This window comes from Leptonychotes weddellii, chromosome 1, assembly GCF_054177405.1.
Source record: "Leptonychotes weddellii isolate Sample4059 chromosome 1, ASM5417740v2, whole genome shotgun sequence".
Classification (NCBI taxonomy): Eukaryota; Metazoa; Chordata; class Mammalia; order Carnivora; family Phocidae; genus Leptonychotes; species Leptonychotes weddellii.
In genome coordinates, this window is record NC_138369.1 from 177,711,402 (window position 1) to 177,733,669 (window position 22,268).

Here is a 22,268-nt window from a genome sequence, read left to right on the forward strand (position 1 = left end):
TACAATAATAATAATAATAATAATAATAATAATAATAATAATAATAATAAAATAAAGAATGAGCTTTAAAAGGCAGCTCTTACCAGGTTTCCGAGAGGCATGACTTAAAGCTGCCAATCAGAGGAGAGTCATGAAGTAGGCTCAGAGCTCTGAGCAAGCCAAGGCTCCAAACCAGCCCAGACTCTGTGTCTGAAAGTCACACTTAGCGCGGTGATGGAATGATTGAGCAAATAGATATTGTGTTCTTCCCAGAACCTCTGGGCCTATAAAGATCAGTTTTTTTCCCTTCCTGTAACCATCTTCCTTAAAAGAGGGAAATCCTGGGCAAACATTCCTTCCTCATGTCTTGACTCTTTGCCCAGATCTTTCCACACTGGGGCTTCAGAAACATATTCATCCAAACCCCAAACATGCAAGCTGGATGTGACCCTTCCCTGGCAGCTCTGGAGGGACCAACAGTGCTTGTGGTGCATTGGAGGGCTAGGCAGAGGAGTTGCTAAGGAACCTGACAGGATTAGGTTTCCATATCCTCCCTACCTCCCTGCCCTCCTGAATTCCCTCCTTCCCGGAAACTGAAATTCCACCAGGTGGACATGTAAGAACTCCATTAAAAAGCCAGATTGGGAAAAAGAGTCCTTCCTTTGGAAAGTTTTTCCTCAACTTATGTCACAGAAGTGGTTCAAGGAAGAAGGTATGGACCTTTACAAAGGAAAGGTGTGGATAAAAGTGACTACAATGAATGAACCAACAAAACCCTTCCCATTAGGTTGGACAAAGTTGTATATTGAGGTTCACTGGCAAGTAGATGATCTCCCCCACAAAAACAAGAAAGAAAGGAAGGGGGAGAGAGAGAGAGAGATATCTTCCATTCCAAAGACAACCTTGCTTTCCCCCTCTTCCCATTTAGCTATGTACCTTTTCCCAAGCATTCCAGTCCCTTCTTATCCGTTTGTGCATCTAGGACACCATGTCTCAGCCTAGAGACATCCTGCCTGATTGATGGATTGTCAGTGCACGGCTAGTCCTTTAAGGCAGGAATTGCTGCTGGGAGACCCTGACTACCGGAGCAGGGCTGAAGGCTGGCTGGGTTTCCTGCAAGGAGCAGTGAAGCACATCCGTAGTGGCAGGAGGTCTGTGCGAGAAGCGAGGCCGTGAGCAAGGCTGGACCTCCACCTACCTCCTTGCACCAGCGCCTGGATCACCCAGGCAGGTTGGACTTACCTCTCTCGTAAACAGGATGGCCGCGTCGTAGTGCTCCTCATGGTCATCCCCCAGCTGGTTGTGCTGGTGCTGCCACTTGCAAAAGTTCTTGAGCGTGGTGGCCGCATTCTTGCTCACCTCCAGGCTCTTGTCCTGGGCACCCAGCACCACCACCTTCACCACGGCCAGGCGGATGTGGTTCTCGATGCTGGCATGGCTGTACAGCCTGTTGGCGATGGAGGCCAGGGTCAGCAGGTAATGCTGCAGGCCCCGGCCATACATGCGCGCCATGGACGCGTCAGCCACCAGGAGAAGCTCCACCTGGCGGGCCCGGGAGATGGAGCGGCGCCGCCGCCGCCACCACGTCTGGGGTCCCTGGCCCCCGTCGGAGGAGGGAGCTGACTGGTCCAGGAACTGCGGGGCCAGCGCCCAGCGTCGGTCTGGGCTGCTGGGCGCCGGGGGGCGCCCGCGAGGCCCTGGCGGGGACGCGGGAGTCTCGCAGCTAGTGCGCGGCGGCAAGGCCTCAAAGCTGAAGCCCTCGCGGGTATAGACGTGCAGGATCCGCGAGGACCCATCCCCGTACACTCGCCCGGCCTCGGCCTCGGCCCCGGCCCCGGCCCCGGCCCAGGGCCCGCGCAACAGCGGCTTCAGGGTGTAGCGCGCGTGCTTAACCGCGAAGAAGCCGTCGAGACCACCGCAGAGATCAAAGACAGCCAGGGAGCGTGGGCTGCCGTCCACCGTACCGCGGTAGAAGCAGTGGTCCCCGTGGCGCCGGGTCGCCCTCGGCCCGCTTCCTGAAGGCACAAAGCCAGCGGCGCCCACCGAACCATCCCGCTCCAGGTCCAGCAGGAACCTCCGGCCGCCCGCGTAGACGAGGTAGCCCACCTTGCCGCCGCCGGAGTAGATCTGGTCGATGTTCTGCACCAGCCCGCTGCTCCTGCGCTGCGGCGCCAGGGGGTGCGGGTGGCCCGGAGGCTCGGCCCGCTCCTGCACCTCCTCCCCCTGCCGCCGGCGGGGCTGGGCGGCCGCTGCAGCAGCCCAAGGCTGCCCGGCTTTATCCTGGGCAGGTGCCGCGGCGGGGCCGACCGCGACCTGGGGCAGGCGGAGCGCGCACAGCAGCAGGGACGCCCACCCGAGCAGCATAGTGCGCTGCCCGCAGGGAGGGGCTGCGCGACGGGGACTTTATGGGTATTTGTTATTCGCTATGGAAGTTACCGGGGCGGGAGGTGGGGGCACACACACGCTTGCAAGGTTGAGTCAAGTGTCGGAAGGAGGGGGACCCGGCGGCAGCGCCAGCCTGTCCCAGCCTCAGTGCCAGCGTGCGAACTTTTCTTTGTTGGTTTGGAAAATGTTTGGATTCGTGCTCCGGAAAAAAAGGGGAAAAAATTAAGAAGAGAAAAGCCGGGTTGTGGAGGTTCCGCAAATACGAGGAAAGGGGGAAAACAACAACAACAACAACCTAAATCCAACCCCAAGTGCAACCACTATCGCGGCACGAAGAAAAGTAAGGATGGTGCCGCGCACCAGGCGGGCAACCGGTGCGCGATGCCTCCCGCCCCTTGCTGCTCTGGACTCGCCGGCGGCGGGGGTTCCAAGCTCTGGAGCCCACTTCCTTTCTTATTTTGTGGGTTTCCTTGACTCTACTGGAACCAGGAGGAAGGGAAGAAAGAGAGAAAAAAAGCCATAAAATTAAAACAAAAAGTGCAAGGGGCGGCCTGCGGGGAGCCAGTGAAGCGGCGCGTCCGTGCTCCTTCGGATGCAGTGTCTTCCTGCCCGCGGTCATCCCCAGTCGGCCGCTGCGAGCGCCGAGAGCAGCGCGAGCGCTGTGAAGATGCGAGGAGGTGGAACAATGAATTTATAGCGGCATGCCATCCTGCAATGGCAATTTCAACAATTCGTCACTGCAAGCTGCCTCTTAAAGGGAGAGCTTCCCCCACCCCTCCCACCCTTCCCGGTCCGCGCCTAATCAGATGGGGGAGGGCGGGCGAGGGGGGTGATCTAGGAAAGGGAGACCGAGAAGGACCCGGCGAGGTGGAAGGAGGGATGAGGGAGGGAGCGAGGGCGAGGGGAAAAAAAAAAAAAAAAGTATTGGGGTAAGAAAAACAGATTAACTTGGCCTCATTTAAAGCCACAGTGGCTCCGGGTTTGTCTGATATTTCACAACCAATCGGGGTTGGTTAACCCCGGCTTACCTCATCTCTTGCAAGGGGTGTTTTGGTGTGTTTTTAAAGTTACTGAGACATTTCAAGTCTCTCCCTGCCTCCTTCTCTCCTGCTTTTCTTTCCCTCGGTAGGAAGTTCCTGCCGCAAGTTTTTCCTCTTCGCACTCCCGTGCGCTCCGGTCTCGAAGACCTTGCAACTCCATCCACCAGCCGAGGGCTTTGGGCTTCCCGTGCGCCCCCTCGCCCCGCGCTCTTCTCGCCTCCTCCCAGCCGCCCGGGTACCGGGTTTCCTCCCTCCTCACTCCCCGGCCTCTGCCCGCTGGGACGCTCGTCGGGTTCGGGCTCCGGGTGACTAACTTCTCCCAGCCACCAGCAGAGGGGCCGGGCAGCCGGGGAGCCGCAGGCGCTTCCTGGCGCGCCGCTGCGCCCTGAGTGCTGCGGTGCCCGGGGCAGGGCCGCCAGCCGCCTGGGAACTCCGCTCCTTTGTGTGCGAGCCCAGGGCTCCCCCTTCTCCGCGCGCCTTTCATCGGTGCCCGCAATCTGTCCCTTAATCCCGGGTGATTGGAACTTCCTTCGCTTTGCTTTAAGAAGGCAGGGCGAGAAAGTGTTAACTGTGGCAGAAAATTGAGCTTTTTCTTTTTTTTTTCGTGAGATTTGCAAAATTTGTGCCTACACTTTCTCTTCTTCCTCCTGCTTAAATGAGAATTAGATACCCGAAAACAACCACTCATGGCTCCAGGCCTTGACTTACTATCATTCTCAGAAATTCCTGTTAGGAGAAGAAAAAAAAAAAAGGACTGGGGCACAGGGGGTTCCGGTCGGTGCTTACTAGTAGATGAGTGGCATTGTCACTGCAAGAGCACCTCCCACCCTCCTTCATTCTTCAGGGCTAATTAGTGAATACATCAGTAAAAGTGAATCCGGAATGATTAGCACAGTTCTGTCTTTCTTACCTTTAATTTACAGAGATGCGAAGGAGAGCAGGGGTGCCTCTGTGGATCCTAAGCTGCAGGTGGTTTTTCCCAGATCCTTGCTAAGAGACCTGATCACTTTTTCAGGGAGAGAATCAGAGGGTCCTGGGGTGATTCGAGGTTCTCAGGCTGGTGGTGAGCCCCAGGTGGGAATCTCAGAATTGTCCAGCAATGAAGCCTATTGGCCAGTGCCTAGAGAACCCTCTGGAGTCAGTCATCTGGGAGGCAGAGTGAAGCATATCCTGAGAATTAGTTCACTTGCATAAATGAAATGATTGTTGAGACTGGGGACCACCCAACAACCCCTAGTGGATTCTGAACTACCTCCAGACTTGGCAGGAAATTGCTGTTGCTTAAGGCCATCATCCCCTTCTTATTCCACAATCCCTCAGTCTCCAAGTGGTCAGTTGCCCAAAGCCAGTTCTACTAGTTGAATGTTGTGAGGAACCAGAGATGTTCAGGATGAGGATTTAAAGAAGGAGAACCTAGATTCCAGTAGTCTTCTTTGTCCTTCCAGTAACCTTAAAGCCTTGTGGTCCTTGTGTCTATGGAGAGCAAACTCCAGATGAATTTTCTTCTTAGTGAAAGTTTTTCTCCTTTTTCAAAACCACTATATTTCTCAGTGAATCATGCCTCTGGATTTTATGCCTCTAAATTTAATTACATAATGACATTTGTACTCAGATTATTCAAATGTTTAGAACTATATTGGAGAACAGGACAGAAGCAGATAAAGCTCCAAACATGAGGATTCACAAAGAAAGGCACTTATACAGCTTATAAATATAATGAGTAAATTCTTACATATTCAGAAAATTTCTACTTGGGTATAATTTTTATTTTTCTGTGAGAGTAACTTGGATACTTTAGGAAGTTCATTTGGTAATACTTTTCAGATATTACCCTAGTGGATTAGGATGAAGTGCTGTGTTCCAGAACAATGAATGTCTTGTCAGTCCAAGGAAGTAATTTGCACTGGATGAGAGTCGTCCAAGTTTTTATTTTCTTTTTACAGTAGAAAGCTAAAATATATTAGCAGTCGTGTTTAGGTGGACTAATTGCCACTTCAGTCTTCCATAATTCCAAAAAACAGTTTTATTTGTGCATTTTTCATGAGAACTTTTCCCTGCATTTATGGAGGATGTGATCACACCTGATATATAGTTTTACATTTCCGAAAAGGAAGCGAGACTTTCTATGCCAGACGGTTAGAGTAGGAAGTTATCTTGGAGATCATGTAAGGCAACTTCCTCCATCTACCAATGAGAAGCTAAGAATAGAGACCAAATTGATTGCCCATGGATAAAAAGTCCACTAGCGGCCAGCTCTCCTGAATCCTTAAGACTTTACTCCCTCCATTGGTGTTCAATCTACGACACCTCTTAAAATCTATCCAGTTTAACAAATATCTGTTAAGGGCTGGCGGCCCTGCTGTGTGAAGTTCTCTGGAGGCACATAAACATGAATAAGCCATGACTAACGTTCAGAGCAGCTCACAGTTCAGAGATGGAACCAATCCTACCAGGAGATACTTGGGAGTACAAGCTGGAAAATACAAATAGGGAGGGAAAAGAGCAAGAGAAGAACTACAGGTGTTCTGAGTGATGTATTTCCAGGACAGCTTCAGTCCATAGGGTTTGTGTATCCTCCTAAGTAGTATTTGCTCAAATTTCCATTTGTTAAAGTGTCATTTCCTCCCCCTCCCCATCTATGATTTTACTGAGGAAATAACTGATAATAAAACGTTCCACTCTAACCAAACACCTGGTCCTTACCTCCCATGGAGGAGAATCACAGCCTCTCAACTCCGTGCAATAATTTTCCTTTCCCGCATCAAGATCCCTACCCCTGGCCTTGCTGAATTTTGAGCTTCCTTAGTATCATCTCCCTCTGAGGCCTGATGGTGGGTGCAGGGAGCAGAACCTTCCCTCCACCCCCTGGGGGTTAAGGCCCTTTAGGAATGCCTTAAAGACAACGGGCCAGCCCTCCCTCAGGCGCTACTCAGCTTTGCAAGTTCTAGTTCTCAGAAGACTTGCTTCAGAACTAGAGTTTATTTTAGTCACCTCGTGCAGTGCAATTATGCTGTATTGGTTTCTTTGTGACAGGCTTACTTCTCTTAGCAGAATGTTCTCCACGTTCATCCATGTTATCGTCTATAAAATCGGCAAACTCATAGAAGTGGAGAGCAGATTGGTGGTTGCCAGAGGGGGAAGGGGGAAATGGGAATTGCTGTTCAAAGAGTACAGAGTTTCAGTTCTGCCACATGAATAAGTTCTAGAGATCTGCTGTACATCACTGACATCGTGCCTACGGTTCACAATACTGTATTGTACACTTAAAAATGTATTGAGGGTATACTTCTGTGTTAAATGTTCTTAACACAAAGCAAAACAAACCAAAGAGTACACTTTGGGAATATGGAAAGGAATGTATTTACTATGTTAGCTTTGATATGAATCCTAAGTTTTTAGAGGATGAAACTCTACCTGATCAGTCCTTCTCTCCTTTCCCAACCCTTTACCTCCTTCTACAAATCTTATTTCCCACAATGGTCTAACATGCACCTGGACACACCAATCCACATGTACAATCTCGCACACATTGGACACATAACACACATCAACATATGCATGCACGCACACACAGTCACCCCTAACTCAGTTTCCCCTCTAGGCTGCACTGACCTGTGCATAGAAAGTCCTGAGAATAAAGCTGGAATAATAAGACAGGGTATGACACCAACTTCTCTTTGCCCTTTGCAAAGAAAACTTTCTTGAGACAGGCGTAGTAGATAATTTTTTTTTTTTGTAGCGAAATTTACTTCAATTCCTGATAAAACTTAAAACTGTTGTCTCTGCTATCTGCCTAGGACGTATTACACAGCATTCTCTCTGTTGTGATGGATAGCATACACTTCAGAGTCAGTTTTACTTAATATTATGAAAAATAAATTTTTGAAAAGATAGATTTTTATTTTTCTTATACACAGAAAGTTTATTCTTTATAAAAGTCTTCAAATGAATAATGTACATGTGTATTATTTAAGACATACAGGTGCTATCTGTAAAGTAAAACCGACAAGTCAGTTTTTATGCTGACCAGCTGTGAAATGTTGTTTTAGCTTTTCTCACACAATTATGCGCATATTACTTGCTTTTATGAGTTACCCAGGTTCTTTTTTTTTCCCCCTTTATTTTCCGGAAATCATCTCAAAATCAAACCTTAGTGGAAACACATGGAAAATCAGGAATTTCCAGCCTAAAGTAATTTGAAACACTTGAGGTTTTTATGTTTTCCTTCATGATGGCAAATTCAAGCAAAGATTTCGAATTCCATAATGAGTAGTAATTGCACTGGTAGGAGTTGTTGTTTCATAGCAACAATTAATTGTTTTTTTTTAAGTTAAGGTTTCATGGTAACAACACCTTACTCAAGCTCCGGAGTATCACAGTCTTCCTCAACACTACTCAATCTCTCTGTGTTAATGTTTTTGCCTTATTCTGGTCAGTAAAGTAAGACACTGACCTGTTAATCTAAACAAAGTTGATAAACACCAATTGGTTACTGCCTCACTCCCCCTGGGCAGGCAGGAACTAGAAACAGGAAACGTGTAGTCAATAAGCTTACCGCCCACTCACGATGCTGAGGTCACTGCAAGTCTCTTCAGTGGTTTAAGAAAGATACCCAGTATCATTTTTTCATGACTGTCCATGGACTAATATGTATCTCTCTAACACACAGCTTTCCCAGTCAGGCACTAACAGATGGAAGAGCAGATGATCCTCCAGGAAGACAGGGGTTCAGGTAAAAGCATTGAAATTTTTACTTTCTTTTACTTAGGAGGTGTCGCTCTTCCTATACCCCACTTCCCGTCCCCAGAATCATTTTGGAAACACCAAGTGAGAATGCCACCATTACTTACTGCCTGAATGAAGATGTGATTCTAAGTCCCACGGAGGATACTTCTTCCATGTCAATCACCACCAACTCTCTCCCTTTTCTCTTTCCAGACAACCAGACTTGAGCCTGTGGGAAACTTCCTTTCACCAGTAGCTGGAACACCCCAGAGTCCCAACACAATTGCTATCTCTGATCTTTGAAAATATGAGCAGATGAGCTTGAGGCAGCTGGAAGAGACAGGGAAGTAGAGTTTGATTGATTTCTAGTTCAAGGAACTCATCTTTGACCGCGTTTTCCTGCATTCTTCCCCAAAGCCAGATTCTTGCTTTTGCTTCTCTCTTTTTCTCATTTCGGGATCCTCTTCCAATCCATCCATCCCCTTTCCAGTCCAGGTGCGTGATAAAACCGAGATTCCTCTTGTCCTTCAGGCATATGGAACATCAAATTTTTAGAGAACAGATCTGGGTAGGAAAGGATGAAGTTGTACTCATAACATTCAAATCTGTGTTCAAAATCATCCCCTAAAGGGAGTCCTCACTGATGTAGAAAAGATGTTAAGGTTTGAAGCTGACGGCCAAGAAAGAATTCTTGAGACATCTTTGGTGCAAAAAGGTGATTTTATTAAAGCGTGGGGACAGGACCCATGGGTAGAAAGAGCTGCACTGGGATCATGAGGAGTGGCCCATTATATACTTTCAAGTTGGGAGGGGCTTAGGGATAGTGTAAGTCTCTAAGGAGTTTTGGAAGCAAGTTTTCCAGGACCTTGAGGGGGCTAGCTATTGTTGGGAAAAGGTCATTTATTACTGTCTAATAAAACCTTAGTCATGAGACCCTTCAGATGTATATCGGTGGGCCATATGCTTGGGGGATGATTGCCAACATGTATCTTGCGGGGGTTTAGAGATAAAGGAAGTTTCAAAAGGAATTTTTATATGTTAAAGTAGACTTACAGGATTGGGGGGGAGGGGTCAGACCAGAATTGTCTTCTGCCTTTAGCAAAGTATTAACATCGAGGCAGCTGAGTTTCTAGAGGAAGGTCACTCTGCCTATTTCAAGGACTTGTCATTGGGCTGTAAGTGGTAAAGAAATTCAGTTTTTCTTTTGCCTTTGTTTCCCACATCACTCACCAGATCTGCCCACAAAGGTTATCAGATCTTTGATGGCCCATGTCAGTTTAAGCCCAAATGTTTTAGGTGACTCTGTTGAGTGGCATCTGAAAGGGTTCTTTTGACACATAACTTTAGAATTAATTACAAGTAGTTGGATGTGAATTACTAAATACATATTTACAAGTAATTATATAACCTCTAGCATTTGTTTTCTGCATTTCAGATTTTCATTTATTTCTGCCAAAGCATTAATTGCATTATCATTATTTCATTTCATCTGTTAGCAGATAAAGTGGCTTTCTTTTAAAAAAGTTGAAGAAGGAAAACAGTGCAGATTAAGACTAAATAAGATGGAGGCATTCACAGAGGGAAACTGCCAGGTATAGCAAGAGAAAGCTTCCCACCTATATTCCACACATAAACCCTACAGAACTTTCAGAAAACAACCAATGTATCTTTCTCATTCATGTCCTCTTGTGTTTATACTCCTGACAGTATTAAAGTTGTTAATGTGCTTGTCTTTTTGTCCCTTCTGACACATGCCACACTCTGTCACAGAGCGTGAGGACTGCTACCCTCATTTACACATGCCTCCAGCACCTCCAAAACAGACCTGTGCTTAACTGATTTCAGTTAAATCAATCTCATTTAATCCCACAGGATTTAAGTGAGGAGAGACAAAGCAAAAATAATAATAATAATAATAATATAATTCTTGTTTATTCTTTACGATCTTGGCCTGAGTGGAAGGAAGAGAGAAAGAATTATAGTTCATGAAAAGAACCATGATTCTAACTCAGCTTAATAGAAATTTTTGCGTTCTAGACCCCTAAATCCAGACGAGAATTCAGGTAGTTGTCGGTACTTGAGGGAGGATTCAATGACTCTTGTCTTTCCCACCACATGATGTAATCTATCAGACCCTTAGGATTAGTGGATATGGTATTCACATTTCCAATCACTGGGTAGTTCCCTGAAGAATTTATGTATATAGTACACACCAATTCATAATTTGAAATGTGGTCATCTTATACAGCTCTTTGGCATTTCTGGTTCTGTGTCTTGTTTATTTCATTTTGAATACTCATTATCTCGTAGCAAGCAACTAACGTAAAGAGATTGAGCAAAAACTAAAACCACAACTCTTTGTTTCTTCAAAAAGAACCATCTAAAACCTCACAATGTGACCTTATCCGGAAATAGGGTTTTTGCAGATATAATTAGTAAAAATGAGGTCATACTGGGATTAGGCAAGGCTCTAAATCCAATGACTGGTGTCCTAAAAAATCGCAGATACACACACACACACACACACACACACAGAGGGAAGATGGCCGTGTGGAGATGATACAGAGGCTGGAGAGACACAACAGCTCAAACCAAGGAAGGCCAAGGAATCAGGAGAAGCCAGGAAGAAGCAAGGAGGGATTCTCCCCTAGTACCTCCAGAGAGAGTGTGGCCTTGCTTACACTTTGATTTTGGACTTCTAGTTCCCAGAAGGTGAGAGAATACATTTCTGTTGCTTGAAGTCAAAACCAATGAAACAAATCTACAACTTTTTGTTCAAAGGAGGTTAACTGTTATTTTTGTCGGTAGGAGTGACAAGAACATAAGTAAGCCTGTGCTTTAAGACAGAAAAGAAGATGGAAACAGTTGAAAGGAGAATCCAGTGGTGGCTCAGACCAACACGTGAACAGTTTCACCTCTGCTGCCCGGAGGCATAAGAAAAGGAGGTAGATGAGTCGGAACCTCTAGGTGGTTAGTGCAATGCAGAGTTTACTCACCAGTGAGATAAACATTTGAAAAAAGTTGCAAGATGGCAAAATGTGTTTTTATGCACAAAAAGTACACCACAGTGAATCGCCAATAAAGTGAGGTTGAAGGGAAAGGCAAGAGAGTGCAAACTTTTCTATAAAGCTACAGGGGGTGAACACAAAGCACCAGCAGTTGGATTAAACATGCCTGGGGTAAAATGTTGGTTTGAAACTTCCAGAATCATTGTATTTTTTGCCACATGTGAAGTCAACAAATGCATTATTTCACTCATTGCCCCACAGATGTTTTGAAGAGAAGCTTGTAAGAAGAAATAATATGTGCAATAAGGAAAATACCTTCCCAAATGCTCATCCACGAGATGGGTAAAAAAACATGGGGATTTAAAGAGGCCAAGGATAAACTGACTCATCTACTTTTGTGGCAATGTAGCATATTTTGGGATTAAGACTCACTTGTTTTCCTGTTCTGTCATTTCCCAACCTTAAGGGACTTGAATAAGAACTCCTTGAATGTTTATTGACATTCCATTAAAAAGAGTATAAGGCATGGCCAAAGTCTTTTATTTTTTTCCTTCAAAAATGTCCACAAGTACTTTGTGCTTAGGTAGGATTTTAAAATGTGTGGGTTCTCAATGTTTTCTTCATAGGATGGAGTAGGATGCTTTCTCTTTCTTAATTTTTCTGCTGCAACAGGGAAAATAAATTTCCACCCTCTATAAAGCAGTGGATCTCAGGTATTTTGGACCCTGCTATCCCTTTAAAAATTACTGAGAACCTCTAAATATTTGGCTTATGAGCAGTCCTCAATATGTGGTTATATCTACTAATAGTTATGATAATAGAAATGAGACCTTAAAAATAAGTATTTGTTGATTCATTTACTATTAACAGCAATAAACCTATTCAATGCTAATTTAGGTAATGTATTGTTTTTGAAAAATAACTATATTCTCCAAAATGAAAAACATTTAGTAAAGTGAGTGATATTGTTTTATATTTCTGCAAATCTGTCTATAGACTATATTTGGATTCTCATATCTGCTTCTGTATTCAATCACTGTAACATCATATGTCACGTACCTTCTGGAAAACTCCAGTGTAATGCCTTTATATTAGTATAAAAATAATTTTGATCTTGGGGATCTCCCGAAAGGATTTGAAAAACACTGCTCCAGGAACTTGGTACTTGAAACCCATGTCTTCATGCCTTGGGAGCTTTTAGAAATGCAGAATCTCAGGCCTTGCCCCAGACCCATTGGACCTGCTTTTTCAGAAGCTCTCCAGATATGTCACACACTCATTAAATTGAGAAATGTGCTGCTCTCGGATATAAATCGAAGGACACTGTTGCTTACTTTACATCTCTGCTGACTTCTCCCCAGACAAAAAGAGAGGATCAGCTAATAGGCAAATGAAAAAGAAAGCTGGTTTGACCAATCTGGATTGGTCAGATTTCCCTGTTGGGAATAATTAATACGGTCAATGTCAGTAAGCCTAGATGAACATTTTTTTTTTTTTTTGATGGGGCAGAGTTCTCTGTGCTCAAAGTTGTGTGGAGCAAGATTGGTAAATATCTTGTTTGTAATTCTTTTTAAACGTAGGTCCAAAAGACTAAACAAGGAAGTCAGAAGGAAGGAGAATCAAGTGTGTGTGTGTGTGTGTGTATAGTAAATATATATATTATATATATCTAAGATTTATTTATTTGAGAGAGAGAGAGTATGTGAGCAGGAGGGGCAGAGGGAGAGGGAAAGAGAATCCCAAGGAGACCTCGCGCTGAGTGTGAAGCCCAACTTGGGGCTTGATCTCATGACACTGAGATCATGAACTGAGCTGAAACCGAGTCGGATGCTTAACAGACTGCACCACCCAGGTGTTCCATGGGACAATTATATTTTGATCCTTAGCAGGGTCTATGGCCTATTTCACAGCTTGTTCAGAAAGGGATGGTTGTGATGATTTATCACTCTCCCATGTCTCTAAACCCAGCAGATGCTGAGTCTTCTGTACAAAGCTTAGTCCAGTATGGGAGCCCAGTATTTATGCTGCTGCTAGTGGAGATGAAGTCATAGTCCAGAACTTACTATTTGCTCAATTATGCTTTTTCTTTGAAAAAATATGCTGTATTCTTTTTGATTTAGAGAGTGTTATCTTTAACAAGGTGTTCAGACTTATGATCAAGACAGTACACAAAGCTTATGTGAGTTACATGTATGAGTACATAAACTTATACTAAGTTTATACTTACACATGTTTACATCCCTCTGCTCAAAAATGTAACAAAGATGGATAAGGTAAAATAGAAAAAGAGAAATAGGTATTTTGTAAAAGATGTTTCTTTGGATCAGAAATAAATTCCGAGTCATAGAAGCATAGGCTTTATGGACTCTGGGACAGGTGGGCAGTGGAAATTAGGACTCTGGTTCTGTAAGGAACTAAGGGTAAAACCAAAGTGCTCTATCATACCTGGAGGTCTGGAGTCAGCCTTGCTGCTTGTAGCCTCAACTTAAATCCTTTCTCTCGCATGCCTAGATCATGACATTGGGTTTAAGAAAATGGCTAGTACTTGCTCTTTGCATCAATGGTTTGTAGCAAGCTGTATAGTAAGGTTAGTTATGGATCTAAGCTCAGAAATGGAACCAGGGAACCTAGTGAACTAGTGAATTTATCTGTGATGTCCCTAGGGCCTCCTCTAGTGAGAACACTGAAATATGCAATATCAGGGTGTTCGACTAATGATCACTAAGCAAGGATGGGTGAGCATGGAAGAAAAGCGAAGAACAAACAAACACATCCTTATCTAAGCATGTGGGTGACACATACACAGAAATCAAATGTTAAAGTGTGCAGCCAACCCAATCAACAGTCAAAATAGGAATATAATTTCAGGAGTGAAATGAATTTCATGGAACCAGCTGATTAATACTTTAAAGTTTCTGAGGATATGTGGAGAGGTAAATGAATAAATAATTTCCACGTGAAAAAACAGGATATTATAAAACAGCATTAAGGTACAATAAAAAAGAAGAGGGGGTGTAAAAAGGAACAAGTCAGAAATATTGGAAATAACATCTTTTTAAAATATAAAACTAATAACCTGTGCCTGGTTCTGACTGAGGATACTGAGAGGTCTGTGCCTTTGGAAAACAGTTTAACAGTCCAGTTCTCCCAGGAATGATAGGGAGGCATGGCTTGCCTCGCAGGGGAGGCTGAGGGAATACCAGGGGTTGGTCGGGACCCAGGAGCGGGAGATGGCAAGCACCGAGGCCTTTACTGGTGTTTCCACAGCAGGGCAAGGCAGGGTAAAGAGTTTAGGATTATCTAACTTGGATAATTTCATCAGGCTTTGGGCCACAGGTGAGGTCCCTGGTTGCCTGATGCATGGCCATGGGCTGATTAAGGCAGTTTCCTGCAGTACATGAGCTAGATAGAGGAGGTATGGCTCTGGATTGGTCAGCTTGCAGATCAAAGGCAGGTCCTGGGATGGGCAGTGCCCAGTGCCTCCCTAGTCAGAAGGCTTTTTTAAATTTTTTGTTAAGATGCCAGAACATCACAATATACAGAAAATAAAACTATATACAATATACCCATATACTCTGCATACAGCTGAAGACAGTGACTTGGAAGAAGGTATTGAAGATTTAATTCATCTAGTGTGCCTCTGTCTTAGTCCATTTTGGCTGCTATGACAAAAAATACTACAGACCGGTGTCTTGTAAACAACAAACACTTATTTCTTACAGTTCTGGAAACTGGATGTTCAAGATCAGGGTGCCAGTATGGTCTAAGGGTTCTCTACTCAGTCACTGAAAGAAATGGGAGTTTATAAGGAGTGCAGAGGCTTTTTAGTGAAACAGAAATTAAGTATAAATTTAAAAAAGAGAGAAGGAAGGTTGATTCAGGTTCAAATGGAGATAGAATTAGCGAGCTTTAACAGTGAGGAGAGAAGAAAGAGAAAATTGTCAGCTAATATGTGGCAATATCCAAGCAGGATTTAGCTTTAATGTTAAAAAGCAAAAAATTTTTAATTGGGGGCAATCGGAGGAAAGTGGGCAAAAGGTACAAACTTCCCTTTATAAGATAACTAAGTCCTAGGAATATAATGTATAGCATAAGGACCATCGCTAACACTGCTGTATGATATACAGGGAAGGTGTTAAGAGATTAAATCCTAAAAGTTCTAATCACAAGGAGAAAACTTTTTTTCTTTTCTTTTTATTACATCTATACAAGATGATGGCTGGTAACTAAACCTCTTATAGTTATCATTTCACAGTAATCGTGAATCAGACCATCATGCTGTATACCTTAAACTTATAGAGTGATGTACATCAGTTATTTCTCAATAAAAATGGAGAGAAGGGGGGAGGGAGAGGGGGAGAGAGAGAGAGAGGAGAAAGAGGAGAGAGAGAGAATTTCCCTTAGCTAAGTTGAAGGGAAAGAAAAAATAAACAGGTTTTGTGAATGTGATGGTGTTTGGTTTAAGAACCTGAATTAAAGTTTGAATACCTATACGTGGGACAGCACTCAAGCTAAATAGGTAGGATAGGGCTTTCTAGTATAGTTTATACATGAAGCTAAAGGGAATACCTCCCTATTTTATTTTGTAGAGTGATCAACAATGTTGTGAGGAAGGCAGAGCGCAGGTAAAGTGTTGCCATAGGAAGCCCCAGCTCCCACTTCCCAGTCTTCTCCAAAGAGGAAGCTTAGTAGAGATGCTTGGACCAGATACAGGTGTGGCAAAGGGAATTCTTAGAAAGTAGAGGGAGGACTATGCATTTTCCATCAGAGATACCACTTTTTCCCTGAGTTTTCTCATGCTCTAACAAGTTCAATGAGGCACTTGTTTTAAACAACAGGTGGTTCCTCACTTACGTTGATTTGACTTATGATAAGTCACATGCTCAGTGTTCTGCCAACTGCTCAGAACTCTGGCAGGAGGTCACGCACAGTTACGTCATTGGGAATGTCTGTTTTCTGACATGAACCAATACTTAAGACTTAGATGGCTTCCTGACAGTCTATACAGCTCCCTCTGCCTGGGTTCTCTTTGACTCCTGGTCTCAAGTATTCCTTACCAATAATCAATAAAAATCACGTAGGATACATGATGTAAAGCTTTATGGCTTACTTTTGTGAACATTCTTTCATTTTTTACCAAGTGGTACCAACGCCCAAATATTTACTGAGCACTTCCCATGTGACAGTCACGATAGCAGTCATTTTGTTTAGATGCGCGTATTTAATTCTTTAAGAAATTTATGACAAGGACATTATAAATTTTATTTTGTTTACAGGTATGTTAAAACTTGAAAATGATGTGTGACTTGGGCAAAGCCAAAGAGTGGTATGTGGCAGAGAAGAGACTAACCGAAGTTTCCTGACTCCAGATCTTGTCCCTTAATATACAATATTGTTCCTCCCCAGGAGGTCCTTAGGTGCTTACTTTTATCCACAAAGTATTTCTATCAGTTATACCTTCAGTGAACTAAGTATTTTTGTGTGTCTAGTTACTGCATTACTCAAGTATATCAACTTCTCTATACTGTTCAACTTTTATACTGTGCAGCATAGAAATTTATGATTTGATGAGGAACAGTTTTAATAGAGAAACTGATCATTTTATGAAAAAAATGAGCATCAGGCTGTTGATTAGGAAATATCCTCTTATTACAACATTGCATCCATGGGAAAACCAAAGGGAACTGGGATCATTTCATTTACAGCCCAAGTGATTAGCTATACATTTAAGGACTGTCTTACTGTGATCTAGGAAAAGAATAGAGTAGAAGGCAAAGTCTTTGAAAGAGAGATTTCATCTTCATTTTTTTTAAATCATCTTCACTTTTGATTCTTGGATATAGGTGATGTGCTATTGACCTAAAATCAGAGATTCAGAAATCTAGCCAATTCTTTGTGCCTTCACGTCGTCCTTGCCAAGGACAATTCTTGTTGATGATTCTGATGGTTTACATATCATTCTGAGGTATGAAGCTAAAATCTGAAATCAGCTTACCATCTACCAAGAAACCTTGGGAGATTCTTACTACCTTGGTGAATTGTCCTGGTCTAAGATTGGATTGTTAGTTTTGCAGATAAGAAACTGGGCCTTTCATTTTCCTAGCACATCCACTTTTCAGAGCTGGAAACCCTCCTTGATATGTAATTTCTTTAGCATATTACATTTACTGATAAAACCAGAAGCTCCGTTAATCCTGGAAAATGTTTCATCATGTGTTCTGTCCGAGAATGGGCCCAGGAGAGGGTAATCTCTTGTCTTGGCTACAGGAGTATGATTTAATATATACAAACACATTTATGTACTCTTTCCTCTTCCACTACTGAGTTAGTTCTTTTGCAAACCCTTCAAATGTTTTCTAAAATAGAATAAAATACAAAAGAATTTATTCTGTATAAGGAACTGTTAGAAAATTGTATGAATTATGTAACATTCTAAAATGTTGCAAAAAACATAGTAAAATGATCACCCAGAATAACATCTTAATAGTAAGGCAACTATAATTTTTGTGTATTTTATTCCAGCTTCTAATTTTATAATTTTATCAATTTTACTTTTTATCATATAGATTTTTAAGTAAATGCTACAGGGCTTGGAGTTAAAAAATAGTATTCCCATGCCTCCACACCTACTAGTTCTGCCTTTCAGAAATAATTATTTAAAAAAAGTTTAGCTCTTTCTTTTGATACTGACTTCCATATTGATTGGTGGTGGGCTAATAATGATTTACCAATTTTGATAATCACACAATGACTTCTTACAGTAGCTATAGATTGATCTCTTAAATAGCCTTCCTATCCATACCCAAGAATTAAATAAAGCTTGGATACAATCACTAGTTTATGAAAGTCTTATTTTCTTAATTTGCAGGAAGCAAGGTTTTTGGCTGGGCAAAGAAAGGGAAGGAGGTGTCAGAGTTTCAAGGAGAGAGGAATATATGAGACAGGAAAGTAAGAGAATAAATTGCTTAGTCTTTTCATTTCAGTGCGTTCTTGAGAAGGTAAGGGAGAAGCTATAAATACATGTGGTCAATCTTGCATGGTTAAAGAACAACAATAATTTTCAAATGAAAAAAATTATCTAAAAAATGCATCCAACTCACTATACTTTGAGTTTTTATTTAGCTGAAATATTATGGTAATTTGTATACTTTGGTTAAAAATAAACTTATACATTTTGAACTCCAAAGATATGGCATCTGTAGTCTTTACAGACTACATATATATATATATGTCCTTTAAGCTCTTCTTTACTAATGTCCTTTACTTATGTCCTTCTTTACTTATGTCCGTTAAGCCAACTAAAGGCATCATCCATAAATACACTGAAGTTTGATTGTAATAGAAAAGTTATATTTTTTCTCAAAGCAAAATCTGGGTCAAACACACCCAAAATATGTGTTTTAATTATTTGATTATTTTAAATAGTGTGTCTATGAAGTAGCTTGGCATTGGGGTTGAAGAATCACGTGTTTGGTTTGAAACTCCATTCTGCCAGGTAAATTTCCTCATCTATTAAAATGTCCAAAATAATATTTTCTTCATCCATTAAAATGAGAAAATTACCAGTTTCCATATCTATTACAATAAGATTTCTCTTCAGCAATGTTGGGTGGATAGAAGTTATTTTTATATAGTACCAGGTACTTTGGAGCCTTTAATAATTAGAAATTGCTCTGGGCATCGGGATGGCTCAGTCAGACTCTTGATTTCAGCTCAGGTCATGATTTCAGGGTTCTGGGATCGAGCCCCCTGCCAGGCTTGTGCTGGGCGTGGACTGCTTGGGATTCTCTCCCTTTCCCTCTGCCCCTACCCTGCTTGCATGCTCTCTCTCCCTCTCTCAAATAAAAGAAAGAAATAAAGAAATAAGGAAGGAAGGAAAGAATAAGGAAGGAAGGAAGGAAAGAAAGAAAAAAAGACGAAAGAAAGAAAGAGAGAAAGAAAGAAGAAAGAAAAAAAAATTTCTCTGCTGCAGAATTACAGAATAGCAATGCTATGGAATACCTCCCAAAAGGATATGATAAAGTTTGAACTCGGCTCAGAATATGAATGGGGCCATTTTTACATCCATGAAAATGAACCATTCACAGAACAAAAAGGATGCCAAGTACCATGTACATAATTCTTGCTATGGAAAGTTTCTCTGTTACTTCAGTTTATCTTCTTTTGAACCAAGACATCAAACTTGTGAGATGTTTGTATGTGGTCATTGACTTGTGAATCTTTGGACACTTGTTGATTATCAATATAATGCCCATAGACTAAGAATGATCCTGACTTTCAAGAAAAAAAGAAAATAATCATTGTTTATTTTTGTAATCCTGTGCCATTGCATCATGGGTGGGGATAAAAAGAGGAATATTCTGGTTTATTTCCTAGACTGTTACATTTTTTTAAATGTGTTTGGATAGCATATAAATGTAATAAGTATCTCACTGTATATAAATGTATATCATTTTATATATACCATTTTGCTGTGTAAGAATTGCTAAATTACAAATGCAGTTTCATTTGAACTTCTTTGTTAAGTTTGCTCCTGGAATTTTAGTGAAGCCCAATACTGAGAGTGTCTCATTATCTAGCTGCTGTAAATATCCTAGAATGTCCATATCCATAGATCACTGTACATTTTTATATAGTGCTACAGTCTAAAAAATTCATATAAAAGGAGGAGGAGACTCAAATGGGATGTCATTTATATTTAAAGCCAGAACATTTCAATGTCAATCAATCATTCAAAAGTTACCAAGTTGCATTTGTGCTCAAGGAGATAGAACATTCTTACTGACAGCCAATTCACCTCTTGTTTGAGCAAACTTTCACATTTTTAATGGCACATTTGCCACCTCCCCTGTCTAATCTACAACCTCTTCACCTACTATCTACCACTTTCCACACAGCCAACCCACTCAAAAACCAAAATGAAATAAAACAAACACAAAAAATTAAACATTGCCTGAGTGACTTGTTTCCTTCCTCGCCCTTCTTGTACTGCTTGACCTTCTGAAGGTCCTGGAATCACCCCAAGCTGAACGCCACCAGCCCAGAGCCTGGACAAAGTAGGTGGACAGTAAATATTTATTAAATGAATGAATGAGTTGAGTAAACAGTCTGCAAGCTCCCCCATCTTTCCTTTTTCTGTTCATAGCACTGGCATCCATTCAATCCGTGGCAGAAACAAAACAAAACAAAACAAAAAAACCAAAACCTTGGATTCCTCCTCATTCCTGGCATTTAATTTGGTCAGCAAGTCCAGGCAATCTGACCTCAAAAAAATAATGAGATTCATCTCCTCCTCTCTGTCACCTTTGTCATATTATCTCAGCTGGGGTGTTGCAATTGTTTTTTAAGTGATCTCGTCTCTTGGCCCTCGCTTTAGTTTCTTCCCTGCGTAGCTTCTAGGGTGAACACATTATATATATTTATGTTATATATATATATATAATATATAAATATTTCATAAACTCCTATTGACTAACTGCATCAGAGTTTCTTACATGAGTAATTCCAAAATCTTCAGTACCAAATCAAAAACCATCAACGATAAGGCCCCAGATTGCCTCTGTTACTTCATTGCTGGCCTTCTTTTCATTCATTCTGTATTTTAGTTGAATAGGATTGCTTTCCGCTTTTCAAACACCTCTTACTCTTTCATTGCCCCTACATCCTTTTACTTATTGTTCTTGCTGGGTCAATGACCTCCTTTCTCTTATTTATCTGGAGAAGATGCATTTAACCTGTAATTACCGCTCAAAGCATTGCTGTGATATGTTCCTTAGCCCAAGGAGAAACCAATCTTTCCTCTTTTGTGCACCTGCCCTTGTAAGGGCTTCCCATGCATCTGGCCTCCATGAGACGGTCACAATTGCTGTGGAAGAATCCTTCTCTACTTTTGTTTGTACCTGTAGTAGTTTCCTGTGGCTTCTTAAACAAATGATCACAACTTGGTGTCTTAAAATTTGCTTTCTCACAGTTCTGAAGGCCAGAAGTCCAAAATCAGGATCACGAGACCAAAATCAAAGTATCGGTAGGGAGGTGCTTTCTTGGGGGGCTTTAGCGGGGGATCTGTTCTGTGTCTCTGCCAGCTTCTGGTGGCCTTCAACATTTTTTGCCTTGTAGCTGCACCATCCCAATCTCTTGCCTTTTTGGTCACTTTTCCTTCTCTTGTTTGTGTCAGATCTCTTTGACTCCCTCTTATAAGGACACGTGTGATAGGATTTAGGGGCCTGTCCAGATAATCCAGGATAATCTCCTCATCTCAAGATTCTTAATTTGATCACATCTGCAAATACCTTTTTTTTCTAAATAAAGTAACACTTAATGGGTTCTAGGGATTAAGGGACCACTATTCAATTCACTATGTCTGTTCTGGCCCCCACGTGTCATGCCCATCTGGACACAAAATACAGTCACACCATGCCCTCATTTCTAAAAGTCTCAACTCATTACAGCATCAACTCAAGTCCAAAAATCTCATCTAAATATCATCAGATTAAAAGTCCCAAATGTCATCACCTAAATCATCTAAATCAGGAATAGATGAGACTCTGGGTATGATCCACCTTGAGGCAAAAATCCCTCTCTGTCTGCCAACCTGTGAAGCCAGAAAAGGAGTGATCTGTTCACAAAATATAATGGTGGGCCAGACTTAGTATAGTAGATATAAAAATTCCTATCCCTAAAGGGAGAAAATGAAAGGAAAACGAGGGTCGCTGGTCTCATGCAATTATGAAGTAGGGCATGTTCCCTTGGGTTTCAAGGCAAGGGATAATCCCCTGTGGATTTGGAGTCTCTGGCCTCTGGGTATATGGCTCCACACTCTGGGCCTATGGTTCCTGCATCTGTGACCACTGTCCCAGCCTTTCAAACCGTGGGTGTAGCCTCTGGGACAAAGTCTCTGCTTTTGGAGTTGTGTTTTATTTTTCTTGAATGGTAGCACATGTCTGCAACTAAGTCGTGTTATCAACCTATTTCCTGCCTCTAGAATTTTTGGAGTCCGACAACCCTCTTTCATTTTGTCCTGACAGTTTTTTTGCTGATATAACCTCCTCCTCCTCCTCCTCCTTTTCTTCTTTTTAAAGATTTTATTTATTTGACAGAGAGAGAGAAAGAGAGAGAACAAGCACACATAAGC

General features: G+C 42.2%; 1 protein-coding gene and 1 long non-coding RNA gene across 3 annotated transcripts in view; one reads left to right on the forward strand and one right to left on the reverse strand.

The window, feature by feature from the left end:
- The window catches only part of ADAMTS5 (ADAM metallopeptidase with thrombospondin type 1 motif 5), a 49,096-nt gene extending 45,558 nt beyond the window's left edge, over window positions 1-3,538 (reverse strand). The window contains exons 1-2 of the mRNA XM_081799028.1: window positions 3,393-3,538; window positions 1,222-3,073 (exon numbers count right to left, since the gene is read on the reverse strand). Of these exons, the coding sequence (XP_081655154.1) occupies window positions 1,222-2,343 (1,122 nt within the window). The 5' untranslated portion in view covers window positions 2,344-3,073; window positions 3,393-3,538. The remainder of the gene's footprint in view (window positions 1-1,221; window positions 3,074-3,392) is intronic.
- LOC115942861 (uncharacterized) lies at window positions 1,990-20,084 on the forward strand. Of its 2 annotated transcripts, XR_014138829.1 has the most exons (4): window positions 1,990-2,076; window positions 8,074-8,136; window positions 8,343-10,841; window positions 10,938-20,084. It is a non-coding gene; the product is annotated as an uncharacterized LOC115942861 (long non-coding RNA). The 2 variants fall into 2 exon arrangements; XR_014138826.1 differs by lacking the exon at window positions 1,990-2,076 and having other exon boundaries at window positions 3,876-8,136.
- The last annotated feature ends 2,184 nt before the right edge of the window (window positions 20,085-22,268 follow it).